General features: G+C 40.4%; 2 protein-coding genes across 5 annotated transcripts in view; one reads left to right on the top strand and one right to left on the bottom strand.

Moving 5' to 3' along the window:
* ntf3 (neurotrophin 3) overlaps window positions 1-11514 on the top strand; it is a 35822-nt gene extending 24308 nt beyond the window's left edge. Inside the window, exon 2 of the mRNA XM_018684300.2 lies at window positions 9316-11514. Coding sequence (XP_018539816.1) covers window positions 9316-10200 — 885 coding nt within the window. The 3' untranslated portion in view covers window positions 10201-11514. The remainder of the gene's footprint in view (window positions 1-9315) is intronic.
* ano2b (anoctamin 2b) overlaps window positions 1-23849 on the bottom strand; it is a 197753-nt gene that overhangs the window by 91577 nt on the left and 82327 nt on the right. The gene's annotated exons all lie outside the window — the stretch shown is intronic.

The raw sequence follows: 23849 nt of genomic DNA on the forward strand, positions 1-23849 counted from the left end.
AGTCGGACATGACGCCTCCTGTAACGGTTACGATTTGACCTGAAAAGCTTCTGATTGATCAGTTTTACATAACACAGGTCTTGTGATGGAGAGCTGGGCGTAGTTGTGGTTTTTGTTTGTGTGTAGAGGATCATTACATTTCTCTGTGTCTGGTGGGATTAAGGTTACTGAATGATGGCTTCTGTAAGGGAAAAAAAAAAAAAAAACTAAGATAGAGTTTTTAATCAAGATTATAAAGAAATTTTGACACAAGAAGAGGAACAAGGATGTATTGAATAGAGGGAGACAGGAAAATTGTGAATGGGGGAAGTACCCTTGCTCAGGCTGCACTTTTTGTACACTGACCAACAGCACATCTGTTGGTATATTAGCTTATCAGACAAGACAATTTTAGTTCAGTTACAGGATATAGTTTTGGTCTATCATAATAACCTCAGCAGGGGGAGTGTAGCTGGGGTGTATTGTCTTTTGCCCAAGCCCTGTTTCTAGGAAGTTCTCGCCCGAAAATGTACCGACAGTTACAGTTACATCAGACTTTGGTAAATGGCTTTACACAGTCATACATTTATTTGCAGTTACTATTAGTGGAATAGGCCAGGACAAGTCTTCCTTTGTTATTACTGAATGTGTTACCTATGGTGTGCTGGTAGAGATCTTACAGGGAAACAGAGAAAGCTGTGCAAAATCAGCCTGAAGTGACAAGTTAGAAAAAAATAGTCTGGTCCCTTTTTTGTGTAATTGGAGGTTGGGGCTGACACTGCTTCATCAAGCCCTGACCTGTCCTCATGCCTGTTTCCTGTGTGTCAGTGACAGTGAATCAAGGTAGCCTTACTCATGGAGTGGCTAATGTGCTGCCACAGTTTATATGAAGGTCAGCAGTGTGAGGGCAAGTTGCTTTCCTGAGTGAAGGAGTTGAAGTGTCTGAGGGTTAGGTGGAGTGTGAGAGTGACATGTGAGCTGATCCAGCATATGGACTGTTTTGTTGAAGAGAAAGCTGAGTCTGAGGGATAATCTTTCAATTTACCCATTCAAATCTATGGTACGTTCAAACCCTCATCTATGGTCATTAACTCTGATGAAGAATATAAGATAAGTAAGTTTCTGACATAATATCTGTCTGTCTATAATATTGTTGTATGGCAACACTGTTGTGTGGAACTGCTTGTTGTATTTACGGAAGCTGAGATATCTGAGGTTTGCCTGCCAGAAGGGAAAACCTTGCACTTGTCCTTTATGATGCTCATGTTACTGATTGTGTTCAAAGTTGCCTTTTTCTGGTATGGAGCTGTCTTTTTCTTTTTTTTTTTTCTTTCTTTCTTTCTTTCTTTCTTTCTTTCTTTCTTTCTTTCTTTCTTTCTTTCTTTCTTTTTTTTTTTTGTCTGTCAGGCTCAGTTTTGTTGTTGTTGAAGTTAAATCAATTTGAGTTTGGTCTTGTTGAGGTAAGTGCTGTCATGTGCAGATTTTAGAGTTGACTTTGGGGTCATTCTCATGATTCAAAGAGAAGCAGTACTAATATTATCATTGGCTATGGAGATATATGTACATGATACAAGATTATAGAATTTAACCATACATAATATATGATTCCTGTGTTGACTGAACCATCATACAGCTAGAAAATCATTAGACTACCCAGTGTTCAGTCACAAAGTGGCTGATGTGTTTTTTGAATTGTGCTGCCCAGAAATGCATTCTGTCTTTCTCTGCTGATACAAAGGTTCAGCTCAGCACTACAAAATACAAAATGTATGATAATAAGCATTCTCCTATATCAGTTTTAATGTTTTACACTTTACAGCTAATAACTGAAAAATTTAGCAAGTAAGCCGCACTAGCGGCTCTGTTGCCCTTTTGGTTCTGTTTAGGATTCTTGGAGCCTTGGTGCCATCTAGTGAACCAGCCCACATTTCCACCAGTTTTGAGTAGAACGACTGTAATCTAGGATGGTAAATGGACTTGTATATAGCATACTTATATAACACTTTTCTAGCCGTATTGACCACTCAAAGTGCTTTACACTACGTGTCACATTCACCCATTCACACACACATTCATACAGCGCTTGCTCTATTCTACAAAGCACTCTAACACATTCACACATCGATGATACACACACTGGGGGCAACATGGGGTCCAGTATCTTGCCCAAGGATACTTCGGCATGGACCGGAGAAGCCGGGGATCGAACCTGACCTTCTGATTAGTGGGTGACCCACTCTACCTCCTGAGCCACAGCCGCCCACTATGGATGCATCACTAATGGAAGACACTGTACAGTGCACAACAGTGGACTGCACTGATTACCTGCAAGCATTTGCAGTGTTAAAAAAAAAATGCACGCACTACATCATTGAGTATACTGTGTACACAGTGTCCTATATGTACGTGTACTAACTGAAGTATCCAGTCTGAGACACAGCACATAAACTGGCCTTCAATTTTTGCATGTTATCACTTGCCTCAAGTACAGCAGAGGCTCATGGGAATGTCATTTGTTTTGGAGATATTACAGTGTCGACCAAAATGGAGGACCAACCAACAGAAGGACATTGCCATCCCTAGAGCCACACGGCTAAAAATGATCTCAAGCAGGTGCAGTGATTCAGCTTTAACTACAGAAAGACTTTTTGCTTTTTGTTGCAGGTTTTAGCACCTCTTTAGTTAGAGAACCCAATCAGGACAAAGTCATACTTGCTGGAGTCTGAAAATGCATCCAACAGAATGATTTCAGTGTCTTTATTAGGTAGTCTGATTATGTATTGAACACATCTAGTATAGGAAATCTTTCTAACATGGGGCCTCTATTCAAATAATTTTAATGATATGAATGAATGAAATATCAGCACACAAAACAAAGTCATGTTGTGTGTGTCTGAAGCAGACTCTGTGATTCATCTTGTTTAATTACTTCATTTATCATTTTGGCAGATTTTTGACCGGAAAACTGTGATAATTAATGAAAGACATGCAGTCTGGTTCACTGGTAAAAGAAAATGCTTGAAAACATTTTTCCAATATTCATGTTAAATTAATGGGAGTCACATGGAGTGCTGTGGTGGTAGGGGACGACAAAGCCCGAAAAACCTGCATTCCAGTTTCACCCAGTTCTGCGACTATTTTCAGGCCACAGTACCATCTGAATGTCACATGAAAAATATATTTTCCTTGAGCAATTATCCATTTAAGTGTGAAGCACAGCGCTCAGAGGCACATGGTGAATTTCTTGTAAACATGCTTACTGCAATGTCAAATCCCCTCTTGTTTGAGGGGGGAAAGTCAGTTTAAGGAAAATTGTGAGCTTATGAAAGAGATGCTGATGGTAATATTGCCCTAAAATCAACAGGCTGGTAATGTTCAACAGTTTAGTATTTCCTGTCCTGAATACAACTGCACATAATCTCTAATCTTCAGATGAATGTAAAGAATCCACTGACTGCTCCCTGAGGCTTCAGATGTTTCTTCTTGCCCAGACCTGCTGATTTAGTGATTTACTAAACTGCATTTACACCTAAAAGTAACCAACAAGCTCTGAAACAGATTCAGTGGAAGCTATGTTTTGGTGATTACTGCAACTAAAGGATTGCATGGTCCTCTGTGGGTTAACAAATTCTCTGACCTTGGCTGGTGGAACACTTTAAATCCACCAGAAAATCTTGAACTTGCTCAGACCTCAAGCTCAAGGCAATGCAGCTTTCAGTACTTCCAGGAAACTTGACAGCTTGGAGGAACAAGGTTGGTGGCTATCAACAGTGCACATGCAGAGAGTAAAGGTTGGGGTATGTTGTCTAAACACATCTAAATGCAAAAGCGTTTATACCTGTCCTTGGCATGCTTGGAAGCAGAGCAAAAAGTCTACCATCATAGATAGAAGAGAGATGAGTTCAATTGTACAAATAGGAATAAGATCACACTCTGGAAATCAAAAGTCATGGTGTTGCACTTATACACACACAAACTGACGGAGTTAGCCTGAAACAGCTAATCCTCCACCAAACTGGGAAAACATACAAGCCAAACATGTTGCCAAGCAGCACACAGTTGAGGTTCACAACAGTTTCAACTTTTGTGTTTGTTCAGTGGCTCTGATGGAATGAGCTAACGGTGTCACCACACTGTACTCTGGACTGAGCCATAAATGTGAAATTTGTGCATTTCTAGAAATTAGTGGAAAAAGTGCTTTAAGCCTTGTGTTGGGGCAAACTCACCAATTTTTAAAGCTGTTTTTTTTTTTTTTTTTTAATCAGATTGACTGATGATTCCATACATGTAGTTTTCCTAGTCACCATTGAAAGTGAAGAAATCCAGATGCAATTTAATAGACTTTTGTTTACATTTAGCCACAAAACAAATCTGATTATGATCTGGCTTGGTTTTCCAGGCTACATTCAAAGTAGGGACAGTACTACAGTCCAGAAGAAGGTGGTAATGCCCCTGAAGCTGTTTGGTAACTGCCAAAAATGCCAAAAAAAGAGCAAACAGTTCAGTTCCAAGAATTACGCGTTAGCAGTAACAACTGGCTAGCTAACAGAAATTCAGAAAACAAATAAAGCCAAACAGATAAGTCACATGTATAGACAACCAGCAAGATAAAAGTCCTCGAGCTCTCAGTCACACTGCTCTAATACAAATCAATCATTTAGCAGTTAATCTAATCAAGGATCAGTTACTTAAACGCTACAACAGAGCAGTGCATCTTTTGTATGATTGTATGTTTTCACTGGTGCTGCCTTTGTCTTGTTTCAAGCAACAGTGAGAATTATGGCTAATTTCAGTGCAACTTAAGCTGCTGGTATCACAGAGGATAGAGGCCACTTCCAAAGATGTGGGACGAGTAAAGACAGATATTGTATGCCTCGAGAAGAAATCAAAGCATTTAGACCATGTCAACTTTTTTGAGCTAATATAGCTATAAAAAAAAAAAAAAACAGAATTCTGGCATTTTCAACCACTGTTTCAATGGAGCCAACTGAATGCAGGGAATGAGTTTGTCATTCATCATCAGTTTTGTAGTCACACAATCAAACAGACAAGTTACAGCATGTGTCTGACTGGATTCACCTTCATGCCTTTGAAACAGGTGGGCTCATAATATTCTGACAATCTGTTACTGCACAACAATATATTGCATTGCATTTTATATTTTGGGAGCATTAACATCTGCCACCCTTGTTCTCTTTTTCCTTTATATCTCTTGTACACCCATACTTTGACTTTCAGCGACTAAATTCATTCCCAAACCTTAGTGTAACCAATACCTAATTATAAGCCTAACCCTAAACCCAAACCCAAGTCCTTGTCCTAAAATAACTTCATGTAGAGGTGAGGACGGGCAGAGTGTCCTCACTAGGGAGGTGTTTCCTCATTTTCCTGTCCTTGTGCGGACGTTTGTTCCCACTATAAACATAGTAATACAGAGCAGCATACAGTACATACACACAGTCTCATTATCACCCTGCCCACTGAGCAAGTTATCGCTCATCCACCCAGCCTTATTAGCCACCCCCAGCCTGAATGTCAACATCATAAACTACACTTTTATGACAGTAATTATGGCAGCAGGAGGCAAAATTAATTTGTCTGACGTGATGCAGTTTCACAGGCCCAGTGCCTGATTTACAAAGAGATCCTTATTCATTCACAGATTCATTAACCAAAGCAGAGAGAGAGAAAAACTCAAAGGTAGTGTCAGTGTCTCATTAAGTGCTTAATGTCATGATTCTGACTTTCATATTGTCCAATTTTAAGGGAGGAGAACAAACATTGTTCCTGTTGCCACATGTATTATTTTTGATATTTTGATGACCATAGGTACTGCCAGTATATGATATATTAATATATATATGTAAGCAGCATCCAGATGTGCTCTTAAACAAAAATACTGACTTTTATGAGACATATTTATATTTGAAAGGATACTGACATTTTTCTGGGCTTTATTTGTGTGTAAGTTAATTGGTAATCATTAATTCATGTTCATTAATTTAATTCCTTATTTCCACCATTAAGGCAGTTTTTTAATTTGCCTCAGTCTCAGCTCTGAAGTGAAGGTGTTTATTTGCAGTGTTACCAGACTGAGCAGTTTTCTGCCCAGCTGAGCTGCCTTTTATTAGACTGGGAGGATAAAACAGGTTTTGGTGGCTTGTGTTAAATTGGGCTACTTTTTGTTTATATCAGTGGCTTTTCTTTAATTGAAAGTTAGAGGGTGCATCACAGTGAATAAGCTATTTCTCTCCTCCAGCTACTGCAGTATAGACTGTGGCTCAGGAGGTAAAGTGGGTCAACCACTTATCAGAAGGTCAGTGGTTCGATCCCTGGCTCCTCCAGTTTGCATGCCGAAATATCCTAGAGCAAGATACTGAAATTGCCCCTGAAGCAATTGCACTGTATGAAAGTGTGTGTGGATGGGTGAATGTTACCTACAGCGTAAAACGAGTGTTTGACATGACTGGAAGCGCTATATAAATGCAGCCCATTTGCTATCACTGTGTCTAGTATAGATGAAGAAGAAACTGACATGGCACTGAGGCTAAGCTGAATATTCTTCTCTTTCTTCCACTTGTTTGTAAATATTTTTATGCTGTCGAATGTTATCGAATACACCCACTGAATGTAATTTCTCTACATATTGAAGTAACCATGATTTTGGGTTATAACAAAGCTGTGTGTGTGTGTCTTTTCTGAGCCATTGATTGTAAGGTGACATTGCTGCTGAACAGATGCCCCTCCCTCCATCAACAGCTGTATCACTGAGCCATAACACTGCTGACGGGGACAAGTCACCTCTTTTTGTTCACAGCTGTCGGTGCTTTACCCTTCACCTCTTTTCTCTTTCCCTCTCTCTGAAAGACATCCAAACCTTTGTTTGTCTGTGGAAGTTTTACAGAAGATGTGTGTGTGCATTTGATTGTAACACTGACTAACTTCCCATTCCTCCATAAAATACACATCACCATCTGCTTATTTGTAGGAATACCATAATTACAGCAGGTGACATAGAAGAAAAGCATGCTGGTAACTAATTTTGCTGTTTGACTTTGACATAGATTGCAGACATTTTCCCTTTTAGAAAACGTTTATTAGCCTGGACCACAGATTGGACTTATATCTATGAAAACAAGTACATATTGGTTATAGGTACAGGATGTCCTTAAAACCTGCGTTCAAGCTGATAAAAAGCATGACTGCTGTTTCAAAACCTGTACCCTTCATATTCACACACATTCCAGATTATAGAAACTGCACCAGTCCAGCTGGTTTTCCTTTAGCCAATCAGTCAATAAACACAAACTTCTTATTCCTTGTTCAGGGTTGAGGGTCAGTTAATCTTTTGTGATCAGTTTTGACAATAACCTAATCTAAAAACAGCCTCACATGACCTTTGCTATGAGAACAAGAGAAGCCTCTATCTTCAACTCATTTTCTCTTTTGGGAGGGTTTAAGGGTTTTAAGGGCTTAATTCAATTAAGTGTAATAATTTGAAGGGGTCATTAATTTATCAGAGGTGGCCCACTTCTGTTCTAAACATCTGTTGGAAACCCCTGTGGTCACATAAGAGTCTAGTGCAGTTCAAAGCAGAGAAGTTACAAGGGAAAGTTGCATTGTTTTTACCATAGAAGCCGGAGAACCGAGTGTGCTCCTAACAACTGACAGCTGAGGAGGATTCCATACATTTCTAATGGGCAGGAGGGCAGAGTATCTGTGCAATAAAAGTGCAGCAGAGAAGTTGAGTTTCAGGTTGCATATATGACTAGTGTCAATCTTGTTGCTGGTGGCCAAGTTTGGGTCACATGGGTGAGGGTGGGTGAGCTCAGTTCAACTTGACAGTGGAAACAATTTGTTCACAAACATCAAGGTGAAGATGTTTTCTCACAGGAGCTTTATAGATACTGTACAGAGGTGATAGTGGTCATTTTCAAGAAGGCAAAGACGCATAACCTAACATGTCAGACTGAAGAGATAAAATGAACAATAATAAAGCACTCTCAACAAGTTAGCTGCAGGCCAACAGTGGAAGACTGTGGCTGCAGTTGGGGGCTGATAATATGTGGAACTTTATGAATGAGAGTTAGTCAGTTGGATTTCCTTGAGGAAATAAAGTCTGGGGGGGGGGGCAACACAGCTTTTCTGAGAATGAGGCAGTGGCAATAACACTTTCCCGAGGCTCACACCAGCAGCACATCCTAACCCGTGCTGACTGGGAATAGGCATGTGGCAATGACATTAGAAAAATGCTGTACGTTGTTCTGTTGTGATATGCAGATCACCACAGGGGATTTTAAATCAAAACAAACTGACGACCACAAAGCCGGAACTTACTTAGACATGAGCAGATAACTGGGTTCCCCCAAGTAAACCATAGGTGTAAATGTCGCTATTGCTGGCAGGGGAACTCAGAGCATAACCCCAGTCAAAAGATCAGGTAGAGCTGCTTTGGTAGCATTCTGGCTTCTGCTTCAGCTGGAGGCCATAAAGACAACAACCATAGTGCAGCAGCTGCGATGTGAGGCACTTTTAACAATCCTAACATGTCAAACAAGTGTGTTCTTGATTATTTTGGGACGGGTACATCAAGGACTTGTAAGGAGTCATGTAGGCTGCAAGAGACAGTGTGACTCTGTCTACTTAATGGCCTTAAATACTGATTCAGGTTTTTTTTCTTGCATAACAGCCTGATTGACAGCCTTGCCTAAAAGAGAACAATTTAACCCTTTTAGTATTTCTCAAATAAGCCAACAGCATTGGTTTACGAGAACTATGCAGTACAGGCTGTTCAGTAAGAAGCAGGGTGTTCCCCTCTCAGAATAATCCAGCCAGTCTGGGGATTCAAACTGGCAACCCTCCCATCACAAAACTGCCTCTCCAAGTAAACTACAACTGCCTACAGCATGGAGCTGTGTTTTAACCTCTTCAGCTAAAAAGTAATAGGCACAGTTATAAAGCGACACAGACTACTTACTGGAACACAGCTAACTGTGTGCGTGACACTGGTTTCACTCTTTTAAATGCTTGTGCCAAGCATTCCCGTGTATTACTTGGAACAGAATTATGGGTGTTTTATGGCCGCATGGTATGTTGTACATGTAGTGGCGTGTTAATTTTTCATAAGTGTGTGTTCATACTCAGACACACACACTCACAGCTGCTGTTGTTTAGGTCCTGTTATCAGAGTTGAAGCCAAAGGTTCCCACAACGCCTCAAAAGATTTTCACTACCATTTTCAGTTAATGGTGCAAACTAATGTTTGTGGTTGTTGGTAACTGAGATGGAAAATTTGTTTTACTCCCCTTAAAGGTTTGTTTCTCTGTGTCTTTTCAGATCTTACAGGTGAATCTAGTGATGTCCATCCTGTTGTATGTGATGGTCCTAGTGTACCTCTATGGTATCCAGGCAACCAACATGGACAGCAGTCGCCAGGGGCAACAGCAGCAGCAGCAGTCAAGTCCCGACCCTTTAAACTCTCTTATCATCCAGCTGCTTCAGGCTGACCTCACGAGGGGGAAGACCAGGGGGAACCAGAGCCAACAGGATAAAAGCAGGGACACGGAACCCCAGGACACGCTGCCCCCGCTCCTCAGCGCAAACTTTCCCTTAGATGACCAGGGCGATGCGGAGCAGTGGGGGACGGGGGGCCGCAGCGGCGGGAGCAGCGAGGGCGTGGCGGACCAGCAGGTGATGATGCTGGACACGGACCTACTCAGGCAGCACAAGCGGTTCAACTCGCCTCGGGTACTGCTGAGCGACAGGCCGCCGCTGCAGCCGCCGCCGCTGTACCTCGCGGACGATTTCGTGAGCAGCGGGCCGGAAGGCGGGGCGGCGGGTAACAAGACACGGAAGAAGCGTTACGCTGAGCACAAAAGCTACCGTGGGGAATACTCTGTGTGTGACAGCGAGAGCATGTGGGTAACGGATAAAACCCAAGCAGTGGACACCAGGGGGTCCCCCGTTACTGTTCTGGCCAATATTAGAAGCATTACCACGCAGGACATCAAACAGTACTTTTACGAGACACGCTGTCGGACCCCGAGGCCCTTCAAGGGCGGCTGTAGGGGTATCGACGACAAAAACTGGAACTCGCAGTGCAAAACGACGCAGACGTACGTTCGAGCGCTGACGCAGGATGGCGTTAAGGTGGCCTGGAGGTGGATACGCATAGACACCTCCTGTGTCTGCGCGTTGTCAAGGAAACGTCATAGGACGTAAACAAGCCCTGCTGGGGAGTACCTGTTTGGAATTCTACTTCCTATATAGGAATTAGTTTCCTGTCCTCAATGCTCTCTACCACAGGATTATGTGTCACGGTGGTGAGGAGCAACATTCTGCTATAAAACGACACTTCTACTGAAGACATCCCGGGTCCATTTAAATGATATTTCACATTAATGTGCTGCAGATCCACAAACCGGTGCAGCACCGCTGTTATGGAAGAACTTGCTTGAGAGGGGCAGGGAGGGAGGGCATGAGTGTGTGAGGAAGAACTGTACATATAAATTATTTAAATTATATGAAATGCATGTAGTTTATACATGTTAATCTATATATATATATATGACATATGAATATATTTGTGTTATTTATTGAAAGAAGTCTTCTTCAAAAGGAAAAAAATGTCTACAAAAAAGGAATGAAACAAGCTATGAACTCATTTTGAGACTATACAGAGCTGAGCTGCAAAGGTGCTTCACAGTAAGACTTTACATGTGCCTTGACCAGTGTGGCTGCAGAGCAGAGAGATAGGACATGGTAACTCACAGACAGCAGTTGCCGCAAATATTTTTGGAGGTGAACCTGAGAAGTGACAGAGCTGTGCGGACCTGTTCTGTCCTGCAGTTCAATGTGGGGCCCGAATTCTCAGCAAGAATGAGACAGAAAACTATATCAGAAGGTAGAGAGTTCAGATCTGAGATTTGAGACCAAACTTAAGCATTTACACAGCAATCACGATTGACTGTACTGTTATTTTATAATACACTTCACATTCATTCATTCATTCCACTCGGGGACGATTTGACAAAATAAAAATTACTCTTGTGGAATCTGCTGGCAGTGACAGATTCAAGAAAAGCCAACTGTTTGGTTTTCCTCAGGCTGCCTCACTGCTGTTGATCACATTTTAATCTCCACTGGTATCATGATCTGTTTTTGTTTCTTCCTATTAATAAAAACATATATTTTTTAAAGCTGGAAACACCTCATTAACATATACCAATTTCAGTTTTTGAAAGAAAAACAAATACTATGATGACAAAGATTATGTAGGTGATACCATATTCCATACTGCAGTCCTCCTTCACAATATGTTTTGACCACTTTGCACTGGTGGTTACTTATCATCAACTCTAAGATGGAGAATGTAGGATAATGGCTGATAAATTTTCAAAAAGGACTTTTTCAGAGTATTAGTTGTACGGCAGTAGCCACTGCAGAAGTCCCTCAGTCTGCTTCTGTTGTGCTACAGAAGAGAGGTGGGTTTATTTATGAGCCTTGCTGACGTGTATTAAACGTGAATCTTTAAAACACCACTTTGAGAAAAAGTTTGTTACTGGCTTTGTGATCATGGGATGTTACATATACACTGGAGTGTTGGAGATTTCATTAGAACCAACCACAGACTAAAGAAAACATAAGGTTTCCCTATCAGTAGCAAAAATGATGTTATAGTTTAAGTTAAAGGATATGTCTGATGATATCTAATTAAAAGACCAAAACCAACAATTAACTAGTTCTAGTAGCAAATATTGTCTGATATATCTCAGTCCTCTGTGCCATAGAGCTCCATTGTTATCCAATTAAAAACACATGAGTGAGTTGCATTGTTGCACTGGCTGACATGTTTCTTCACTTTAGTTTATTTTGACTCAATCCCACAATTCACCACGTGTAAATATTCTACCACACTTGGTTGAAAATAGACTCTAACTAAATGCCCTGTTTTTTATATACAACACTGGCGCTGCCAGGTTAGGGAAGTTTACTTAGAGATGGACTAATCCATGTTTAGTTTTTAAACAAGCATATTGGTCGTCACTAGTTTCATCCATACAATGTCTGCTTTAAGCACAGTAAGTCCCAAAGCTGTTGTGTGGTTGTGTTTTCAAGTCTTAGGTTAATTAAAGTCCATAGTTCAGCCTGAAACAGTGATAGCTGATCAGAGGTCTGATCAATAGTCATTTATTCTGCTCTCTGATCAGATGTTTTACACCTCACTTAACCCGCCAGTTACAGCACAGAGTGCTGAAAAAATGGAATTAAATCTTTATCAAATGGGGTCAGCGGTCAAAAGGAGTGGGGTCGATAATGTGAAAGATAAAAAAAAGTGAAGAGAAAGTGTGTGCAGGTGTGTGTATGTGTGTGTATTTAGATTCCTACAGCTCAGACGTCCAGCTTCCTCACATCATTTCACTCACATTGCAGAAAGTATTGTTCTAACTAGGTGACAAAAATCAATTATCTGCAGCACTAATGCAGAACGGATGCAGGAAGTATCTAGAGGGACTTCTACAATGACTCCCACTGTGTGCAGCGCTAATGCAGGATAAATGCAGGATGAACCCAAAGCTGAACATCTGGGATTGTTATCACCATAGCACTCATATTATCTGATATTAGTTACAGTGTTTAGAGTTTGGAAAATTCTGAAAGGCCAAATGCCATAATGATTGTTTATCTGCTAATACATATAATAGTTTCCAACTAGATCTGAAACACAGAAAAATAGGGCAGTTAATGATTTGAAATGTTCATAACAAATATGATTTCATGCCAAAAATCTGCATAAAAAGCTCTCATATCTGTGGTGAAAATGGTACAATCATCTGAGAAGCAAAGCAGGAGATCAACAAGTACAAAGCGACATAAATGCAGAGACACACATCAGACAGAAAGGCTGAAACAAAAACAGAGAAACTGAAAAATCAAATTAAGCAAATCCCTAAATGCGCAGTCAGACAGAAACAGACCAGAGGCAATGTGATTGACAAAGATATGAATCAGTCATTATCAAATTCCTCAGAGGTTACTGCAGAGCACAGAGCTGAGTGTGTTAAGAGTAAAGGTATGCTGCGTGTTAGAAAGCATGCAAGGAGACAGGAAGACTTAGCCAATCAGAGGATGCAGAGAAGAAGCTTCCAGTTGAGGAGTGATACACAACAGATGATTGCTAGCGTGACAGCAACATATGTCCTGGGTTACCATGAGGTATGAGTCATCTTGAATAACAGTCGAAGCAATAATGAACACTCTTATGAACAGATTCCACTGTGTTGTTTCAAAAATGGACTGATCTTCAAGAATAATGTTTTTCAAAAATGTATTTAAAGTGTTTTTGGAATGAAGCGATCCCAGCGTCAGTAAAAGTGTCAGAGGACTAATGCTGGATTGAAAAGAGGATGGTGCACGTGTTTTTTCAAGCATTATCTAGGGAGGATTGGTATGCATTTGTTTTTTGTCAGCTGACCTCTGGGAGCTAAAGGAAAGATCCACCTTTGAACACTAATGCCAGGACTACTGATAATGTATCTGCCTGTGCACCCTAGAGACCCTTTAGTTGTGTTTGCGTTCTTCTTCATGCATCATTGACCAAACATGTGACACCATGTCTAGATGTTTCCAGGAGTTCAGATGATGTTCGACACCAAATTCCCAGATTCTAACCATCATCATCACCATCATCAACATCCTCACAGTGACACATTACTACACTTCAAACCAACAGAAAATTAACACTGCAGAGCCCTTTAATATATTTTACATTTGTCCAAAAGCAAGTGACACTGAGCTATCCACTATTATTAAGGAGGAGTTAAGTCAGTGGAAACAGAGAAAGTGACAAAGAAGCCTGCAGTGGAGTCAACATTACACTGTGCATTTGAAGATTTTTCCCATCAAAAGCCTCGCTTCAAGGCAAAAATCATGTTATTGTAGTTGCATTCTTTTTCCCTGATTTGTTCCAAGTGGCACAGGATTTCATTGATCTCAGAGGACCTACCCATCCACACCATCTGTCATTTGGTGGAGAGTTGCATCACTCTGTTGTACTGTAAATATCTGTGCTACAACATACAGATACTGTGCAGTCTATCTAAAGATTTCATTACATTCTAGAGTTGTCAGGTCCAGGCCTTTTGGTTATTATGACACTGAACTATGTGAAATCAAAGCAGACAGACATATTTTCTGCAGCTGGATGTGGACCAAACTCATGCACTGGTTTCAGTCATTCTGAAGTACTGGTTATCCATATTTACTGGATTAAAAACATGCTGGGAGCACTGAATAAGAGTGTGGCTGTCTTCATTTGGTTGCACTGAGTTCTGAGTGGTGAGCACCTTGCTGCACATAATCAAATATGTTTGTTTTGCTGATGTAGTATTAGCCATGCATTTATCCTGTTTTATCTGTAGGTAATATGTCTATACTGGACAAGTTTGCACTTGTCAATTTACATCCAGTGACATTGTTCAGTGCTAGTACAGGATGTAGTGTGCCCTTAGGTAGTGAGGTGGAAAACAGGGGTATGGAGATTAAGCTGGAGGATGCATGTGTGGCATATCTGACTTGCAGGAATAAAGGAGACTGAAGTTTGTGTCATAGATCTGCAATGACAGGATAAGTCAAGTATTTTTGAACCCAGGCCTAAAGCCCAGTTTAAAAAATACCAGAGTTATCCTTTAATGCTTATTAAGCTTAACTCTTTTTCTTTCTTTAACCATTCAGCCTGTCATTGAACGTAACCCAAAGTTTTGCAGAATCACCCAGTATTAATGCTCTTGTCTAGTCACGGATTGATTCCTACATAGTGCACAAACTAGACTACTGGCACACAACTTTGGGTATCTCTCAACTAGTCTTGGAACTTCTGAGATGGAGTAAAGTAATACCTGTCCTTCAATACCTAGAAATATTGTTTTTTGTTGATAGGGAAGCAACGGGAATTCCCCACCCAAAGGGGTCATAAGGATGTGGCTAAGTTTCAAATTACAATGGCTTTATTTAATTATCCTGAACAAATTCAAAAGTAAATTTGTGCTGAACTGTGCCCTTTGTTGTACTACAGTATAACGATGCACCAAAATGTATTATACACAACTAAGCACAACATCTTGACTTCCAATCCAAAAGCAGGATTGATGATTTATGTTGCTGAAACAGTTCTATTTTTCCAGGAGAGTGCTTTTTAAAGTTTTAACCTTCTCATATGTTGTTGCTTTAACAGACTTTGTTGGAAACAATAACAGGCCCAAAGCTTGGCAGTGATCTCAGCCTTCAAACTCCAACTCAAGCCATGAGGTCACCCACTGCTGATTATCTCCCAATAGCTTGTCACAAAATGTGACAACATCAATTAGACCTCCCATGATTAGCCATCACCCCTCTCCGCCTCCCAGTAACCCCATCGTCCTCGGGCTAGAGATTTCTCCAGATTGCGTCCTCCCAACAGGAGGTGTGATCAGACACACACCCTTCACACAGGGGGGTATGGGGCTGTTTGATTTGTTATTAGACTGAGGCAGGTGAAGGAAGTGTTTGGAGGGAGCAGCAGAATGTGGCGTCTCTAATGACCCAGGGGTTTTACAGAGGGGTAAATCTGACTTAAGGAGATGTACATTCATGCAGAGCTGGGATTTGAGGGAGTAATCTCCTATTCTAAGAGGGGCTTACAACTTGTCAGGCTGCAGAGGAGAGCAGATCAGCAATGCCTTCGATGTGCTGACTGAATGTGTGCTTATATTTGAAGTGCTTTAGGTGCATTTAATGATGAAGGGCAAATTTTGGAAAATGAAAAAACGTAACCCTGGGTCTGAGTAGGACTGAGCAGTAGTGACCATCCCTGTACCCACTGACAGAAAGTAGCATACTTTAAACACAATTTTTACTGCCTTTGTTCAAAAATTAAAACTATCCACATGATCCAATAAAAAAAACATGTTTGTTCAAAAACATTAATTTCTTCTTGATACTTGCTCCTGTATCCCATTAGCTATTTTGTTCCCTCTCTTGTATCCAGAGCTAAAAGTGCAGACATCGCCAACTTGTCTAATCTGTGAGTGATGTCACACCAGCGTACCACTCCAGACGGTATTAGTAAGGTGATTGTGAGAGCAGCCAGGATGAATAGGCATTTGTAAAAAGAGGTGTTGTGGAAACATTATATCTCTTATAACTAATGAGAACATCTCCTGTTACAAGCCTTGACTGACACTTGTAGTATAATATGAAAATCAACTGAGGGCAAAACCATGGTGGCTGAGAGAGCTCAACACACTCCAAGTTAAGAAAACATCTTCCTCAATTTGACAACATATGGACTGCAAATACACACAACACAACTAAATACAGAGACACGCTGCATGTAGCACAGAGGACAACTGATGTGTTTCCAGGGGACACAAAAAAGTGCTGAAAACCTGAATAACGTGATCATAGTGTTGAAATAAACAAACAAAAAACTTTTAGCTCATTTTCCAACACCACTGATGAGAGCAGACATCAGTAACATCAAGAGTCATAAAGCACTGAACAACAAGTGTGTCCCAGTCAGATTCATTGCTCTTTTCTGTCTCCTGGAAACAGGGCTGCAATGGAAACGTATCAGTTGTTCTTGTGCTATTTGAAGCACGTTTATCTATTTGGTTGTGTTGTATGTATTTGCATTGCACATGTTGTCAAATTGATGAAGATGTTTTCTTATGTTGTTTGTGTTTTGTTTCTTTGTATATGTTTTCTTAAGCTGCAGTGTGTTGCGCTCTCTTGGCCACTGTACAAATTCTCAAGTAAACATCCCAAATTTTAGTTACTTAGTTTTCCGCCTAAAAATAATTAACACTCACCAACATTTTCTTGCTTTTTGTGGCAGTTCTTTTCAACCCTGTCAGCTGGGTTACTAGATCTCCAAAGTAAAAAATCTTTTGCAATTGAATTTCATACTATTTCCCAACCTATATGCCTACAGGTGCATAGCTGCTTGGCCTGGGTGTTAGTGTCTTGACTTATATCCCCGTTGCATGCTTGACAAGCAAGAAAAGACGGAGGATTATATTGGGAATTAGGATTCTTTCAGTGTTGGACAACACTGACTTGACAGGCGTGGGCGTAAAGAGGGCTTTCTGAACTTCAAGAGGTTTTCCTTCTCAATCCTGTGTTGATACCTGTGGGGGGGATTTGCAGGGAGGGGTACTCTGTATCCTGGACAAGGATGTTCGTGCTGAGAGGTGCGTGAGATCCCAGTCTTGAACTAAAGCTCTGAGAGCTATTTGGGGGTTTACATACAGTCCCAGAGCCTGTTAAAAGCCCGAGGGTCACAGGTCATGGGTGTTTACAGATGGCAGGATCACAACTAGGATAAGAGGAGTTGACCAGATTTGACAACTGTCGATCAAGCTCATTCTTGTCACTGAATTTCTGGCTGGAGTTTCCCCAGTTTCACCATAAAACACATGTTCTATCTTGGTGGGGCATTAAAACACTGCAATCAATGTTCGTGTTATTGTTTCAAGTCAAGTGTGAATGTTGAGTTATTTCATCAGAAAATCTAACTCTAACAAACAAACATGAACCATTACAGCAGCTGAAGGCCTGTGAGAACTGTTGAGCCAATGGAGGAGGTCTGGAACTGAGATATTTTTATTAGGTTCCAGTATAAACTGTATGCACAACTAACACAGACCAATGGAGAGATAAGGTGATTTCCATCACTGTGTGAATGGACCTTATTTTAAAGTAAACTAAACCGTTTTCCCTTAAAATTACAGCTTCATCAATCATTTTGATGGCTTACTGACTCTACTCTGCGCCATTTAACCTGGGTTTAGCCAGTATGATCTCCTGTGAGAGGGGTGTAATGCTTGAAGAAGCTAGCTTGGAAAGAATTTCTTTTATTCTATGAATTTTGTTTGTCACCTGAGCGATAGATTTTTTGTTTGAGCTGTTGGCTTAAAGGGATTTCCTGCTTCCAGTGCCCTTAACCGCTGGACTCAGAGCGTGACAAAATTTTAAGTGTCCTGTAATTACCACTTGTGGCTGCAGAGGCCACTGTTGCCGCTGCTCAGCAAAAGTTACAGTATTGCTCTAAACAAATAAGAGTTTCACCACCACAATGGAGCACATGAGAGACACATAAGGAGCTGCGGACGTTGAGTTTACGGTGTAAGGTTTTTACAAGCTGCTGCGTGTGGAGAGATCGATCACAGGTATTCCAGTAATTTAGGGGATTCCATGAAGTCAGGACTGACACACACAAACCACACAAATACACCAACTCAAATCTAACATGTTTTTGGGGTTAAGATAAGGGCTAAGGGAGGAAAGGTAGGAAGGAAAGGGACACTCCACTGATTTTACATGACGTTCAGTTTTCTCATCATTAGGAATAATAACCAGCCAATAGAAACAGTTGAATGTTTTCTGTGGCTCTGGAGGGAGTTCTCTAAAGGCGAAAAAAACTGTCACAAGCCTCATGATATCAAAGAAGTGAACATTTAAGAAGAGGGAGAATCTAGTAAAACATCCTATTATGCAACATGGGAAATGTAGGCTTCAGTGTTTTTGGAACTTGATCCATAATAGGGACTAAAAGTCAGTTAGTCTCACCTTCTGCTGTTTTGATTTTGACCATTCTCTTTTTGTCCCTTGTGAGTCCCCCACTTTTTTGGAAGTATAATACTAAAGTACTACTACACTACAAGTTTTAATGATTAAACTTCCTCCTACATGAACCTTTACATTTTATGGATTCTGCACCAAATTCAACAGTTACCTCTGCACCTCTGAGGCTAAATATTATCTGAAATAATATGGCTTTATTTAGGTCCTGAATAATTATTTTACTTATGAACTTGGCACATGTGAAAATGTACATGGCATGTATTAATAAATTTCATAAAAATAAATTTGTGTCAGTGCCCAAACCAAATTTTTGCCTCAGGGTCACATTGTGGGTTAATCTGTTAATGTTTAAGACATAACAGTTTTGAATAAATTTGGGTCTTAAAATAATAATTTAAAAAAAGGTCCAGAGAAAAATGTGGGACGATCATCTATTAATTTTCAAACTCTTGTAACGTCTTACATTTCTAAAACCTACAAACATTCAAGGATTTTCATGGTGTGTGGGAACCCTGTCAAACATACATTTCATCCAGCTCTCATACCAAAAGCTGACTTTCCGAGGATTAAAATGGTGCTTTAGAGGGCCAGGTCGTACCCAGAGCAAGTGCTTCGTTCAACATCAGACATTCCACAAAACAGCTTTGAAGGATCCACTAATACCATCCCAGCATCGGGACACAGGTCCTAATACGGTCTTCAGGAGCTCAACTCATGGTATTGCCAAAAATAGGTATGTTCTGCAATAAATTTTAAATCTGTGTATGCTGAGCCATGCTTCAAATGCTCATTCATGGTAAGACAAGTCACCCAGTATGCTGCAAAACAGAAACAAGCTTATCAAATTTACTTTAAGGCCATTTTAAGACTGCAAACCATAACATATTTAAAGCCGGGGGTACCATGAAATTTATAAATTAAGTTTACAAAGCTCCACAGCAAAAGATTTACAGTGACATTTATTGAGGGATTCCTGCACTCCTGTCGCTGATGTGCTCTACAATTCATACTATTTTGACCAATTTTACCATTAAGTAGTCAATGATCAAAATCTAAAGCTGTCCCAGAATCAGAAAACTGAAGCAATCTCACATCAGCATTGACAGCATTAAAAAAAAACTTGAGAAAACTAAAATGCTTCTGAAACGGAAGTGAATGCAGTACTTGGCCCATAATGTGTTTTCATCTCTATCAGCATGTCACACAACATTAACGCTGGCAGAGGTCCCTGACATTGGAAGGCAAAAGAAAAACAGAGGCGTTGCCTAATGCCTGATCAAAAGGAAAAAAAAATGCTCATAGTCTTAAGGGATTTTTAAGCTACAGTACATTCAGTATTGACATTGGCAGCAGTTGAGAGAAGCCGTCCCACATGGAGACATTTAATTGGGTGACAATGAGAGGCCTGTGTGCATGGCAGAGGCTGAGCCCATATTGGTGTGTACACACTCATCAGGGGATAAGAAAGGAGGAAATGGAGGAAATGAGAAGGTGCTTTTCACCAAGATGATTGGCAGGACATCTGGAGTTAAATGCTCCACTGACCACCCACTGGGTCTATGTATGTGTAAGTGTGTATGTATGTGTATGTGTCTGTGAGAGGGACCAAGTGGGCGAAAAGCATTTCTCTGTATAGAGTTTGTTAAAGCACACAGAGTCCATAAGGAGAGCGGTTTCCTCTACAAAGGTTTCTTACTGGGGGACTGACACACACATACATGTTCTCTCCCTCAGGTCTCCTTTACAAAATCAGCCTTTGTATTGCAATCAAGTCTAATTCAAATGGACAGGACAGCAATCAACAGCTTGACACTAAAATAACACGACTGAACAATAACCTTGATTTTTTTTTCCACATAAATTCCTGGATGAAAACTCCAGCAGCACTCCCAGCATTCAGTGTCACTTAAAAATCACATTGCCCAAAATTGGCAAGATGGAAAATACAAAGAGCATTTGGTTTTCACAATTTCCATGAACAGAACCATTGAAGAATAAAACATTACTATGTTTATGCTTGAATAATCATGTAACTGAGAAAGCATTATTACTCCCTTGATCATTTTCCCCCATTTTCCTTCTTCAACTTCACACCTAACACCCAGTGGGTACAATATATGGATAAAATGGATAAAACGTGAACAGTTGAAGTGAATTTACAGCAGAATTACTGACTGAATTACAGACTGAAGGTTGTAGAAGATGGAAAGGAGAAGTTAATTGGAAATTAACAACCACAAAACTAATGGTTATAAGAGTATAATGGGGTGAATGTAGGCCCCTTTTCTTCAGAAGTCTGGACTGCAAGAAGGAAAAATCAACTATACAAGGTGCGATCAAAAAGTTTTGAAGCTGCTCCTGTTGCGAATGAATGGAATGCACATGCAGCAGGTGTGAGCAGTAACTTTCATAAGACAGTATTCCAGTTAAATCACGCCTTCAACATCTGGACCTGCATTAGGCGAGTTTTGTGACCACTTGCAGATGCACATTTGTGATTTGTGAGAAACAGCACCATGATGAAGTCTGCAAGAATCTCAATCGACAGGCCAGGGATGACCCAACCTTCATCACCAGTGACACCAGTTGGCCATGAGAGACCAAACAACAGTTTCTACAGTGGCAGAACCTACAGTCTGCAAGACTGAAGAAGATGCATCATGCTTATATTTTTCTTTGACATTGACAGGGTTGTGCACAGTCAATTCACCCCCCACGGTCAGACTGTCAACACAGAATTTTGATAAAGTGGAGAAGATCAAGACCACGTTGCAGATGCCTCCTTCCAGGGAGCGTTTCAAGCATGGCAGGAGCACTGGAAGCAGTGTATCCCTGCACATGGTGACTACCTCAAAGAGGATGGTAGCCACATTTTAAATCCAGTACAGTTTTGCTTGATATAGGTGCAGTCCGCACCTTCTCTTCTCTTCTTCTTTTGACCGCACCTTCTCCTTCATGGTAAAATCACAAATGCATCTGTAAATGGTCAAATATGTGTAACACAGGCTCAGTGCGAACACACCTTTAAAGAACACATCCACTGGACTTGCACTTGTATCCATCTAATGAATGTCTGGCTAATGTATTAGTTCACCAAGGTCATCGCAACTAGATATCCCAATGTTATATCTTTAATCAATATTTCATTACACCCTGTGGATAAATATTTCATTCTGCAACTGTTTGCCTCCCAAAACCCAGTGGTCGGTCACGCCACTGGATCCAACTCCAGTGCGATGCATGGATGTCTACTGCTTCATCCAGCCAAACGTGTTCCTAAAACCGTTAAAATCAAAAGGAATGAGTCAAATCAAAAGAGTCTTTGTGCGATCCCCTCTTCACCCCTCTCTCACCTCCCCTGAGCCATTTGGCTCTTCCTGAGAATGAAATTAATGTGACAGGTTTCTATTTTTGTAAAGGATGTTTGTCTCTGGGATGTTTGTCGTTAAGTAAAGTTGACCCTTGTCAGTTTGTGTAGTCTGCTGACTGGCGATTCGCACCCCTCCAAAAGCTTGTATGTGTTGAATAGTCAGGGTCATGTTATGGTTTGAAATTCTCTGAGCATACAGATTGGTCGCTTTTGTTTTCGTCTTGCGAGGAGTTCAAGGTGGGCTCAGTTTATACAGCTGGGCCTGACTGGGATTAAAAAAATAAGTGCATCTGCATTTCAAAACGTAAAGTGACTCATGTCTGATTGAGTATGTATATGCACAGAAGAGCTTTTGAGAACTGTCGAAATCCAATACTCCAAACTCAGAAGGGATAAAAAAAAAAAAAAAAGGACAAAGAGGGAATGCCAGTAAATAAAAAAATCTCCATTGTGAATGGAAGCACGCAGCAACCATCTTTCCAGGGTAAAATGCTAACGTGAAACAGACATATTTTTTTATCTTTCACAGCAGTAAAGGCATCAGTTTCTGTCTGTGAGAAACATATTTTATTTATTTTACTATATCACTCTAACTTGGTTAGAAACACTAGGTTTTTATAGGAGAAAATAGCCAATTTCAGTACTTTAATTTGAGTAACTTTATTGTCACGGGAAATTGGCTGTATAGGCAGAAAAAAGAGCATACACAATAAAAACAGGTCACTGATACAGTCCACACGATAGACTTCCTTTTATGGAGACAGACCACGTGATACCACGCAATAGTGGCAAAAGAGAAACAACACAGCAACAAACAGCTGCAAGAATATGCAGCACAAACAGTGCTTATACAAGTACAAGACAGAGGACCCATTGTGGTGCAGAATAAAAAATATGGTAACAAACGGTACACATACAGCACAAGCTGTGGTGCTAAAAAGAGAATGAAGAATATGAGCATGCAAAGTATTTGTCCACCTGCCCAGTGCTGCAACTTGTGGATGTGTTCAATGAAAAAAATATTCAATGCTCTGTGGCCTGGAGATATCTTGAAGGATGTTTGAAACAGTCTTTTTTCTCTATAGATGTCACTGTGTCAAGTTTAGTACCTGTTATTGACAATATCCACAGTTTTGCTCAGCCCTCTGAGCCACAGGAACATTAAGTACTATTTAAAAAGATATCAAAATAAAACACACTAGTTTTCAACATACCAGCTTTCAACAGAGTCATGCTAGCAGCTTTTGCAAAGATGCACCTGTGCTTTGAGTTCAATGCTAACATCAGTATGCTAAAATGCTCACATTGACAACTGTTGATATACCAGGAATAACATGTAGCATATTCAAAATTTAGTTTAACGTGTTCACATGCTAACATTTGGTGATTGGCAGCCAAGGATGATGGGAATGTTGGAGGATTTAAGATTCTGACTTGATGATGGCACTAGATTTATTTGAGTTGATCCAAAGGGAAACATGAGTATTTGAACCAGATTTTATGGGATTATCCATTAATTGAAGATATTTTAATAAAACTTCAACTTCAGGTTGACACTAGAAGAAAAGTCAGTCAGTCAGTCAGTTGATCACCAAAGTCATTAGGATACATTGCCTGGGAACCATGAATATTTTGAGAAAATGTTGTCCCAATCCATCAAGTACAATAGATGTTGAGATATTGCACTGGATAAGTCAAAACTTTGACGTGCTGGTGGCACTAGAGGAAAAGTCAAATCACCAAACGATTAATCCTTTAAGCACCTTGGATATCTGTAGTAAACCTAATGGCAATCCATCCAGTAGTTGTTAATGTGTCAGTCTGGACCAAAGTGATGGACGAACTGACCAACTAGCCAACAACAACAAGTTTGAGCTAT

Source organism: Lates calcarifer, linkage group LG18 (assembly GCF_001640805.2).
Source record: "Lates calcarifer isolate ASB-BC8 linkage group LG18, TLL_Latcal_v3, whole genome shotgun sequence".
Classification (NCBI taxonomy): Eukaryota; Metazoa; Chordata; class Actinopteri; family Centropomidae; genus Lates; species Lates calcarifer.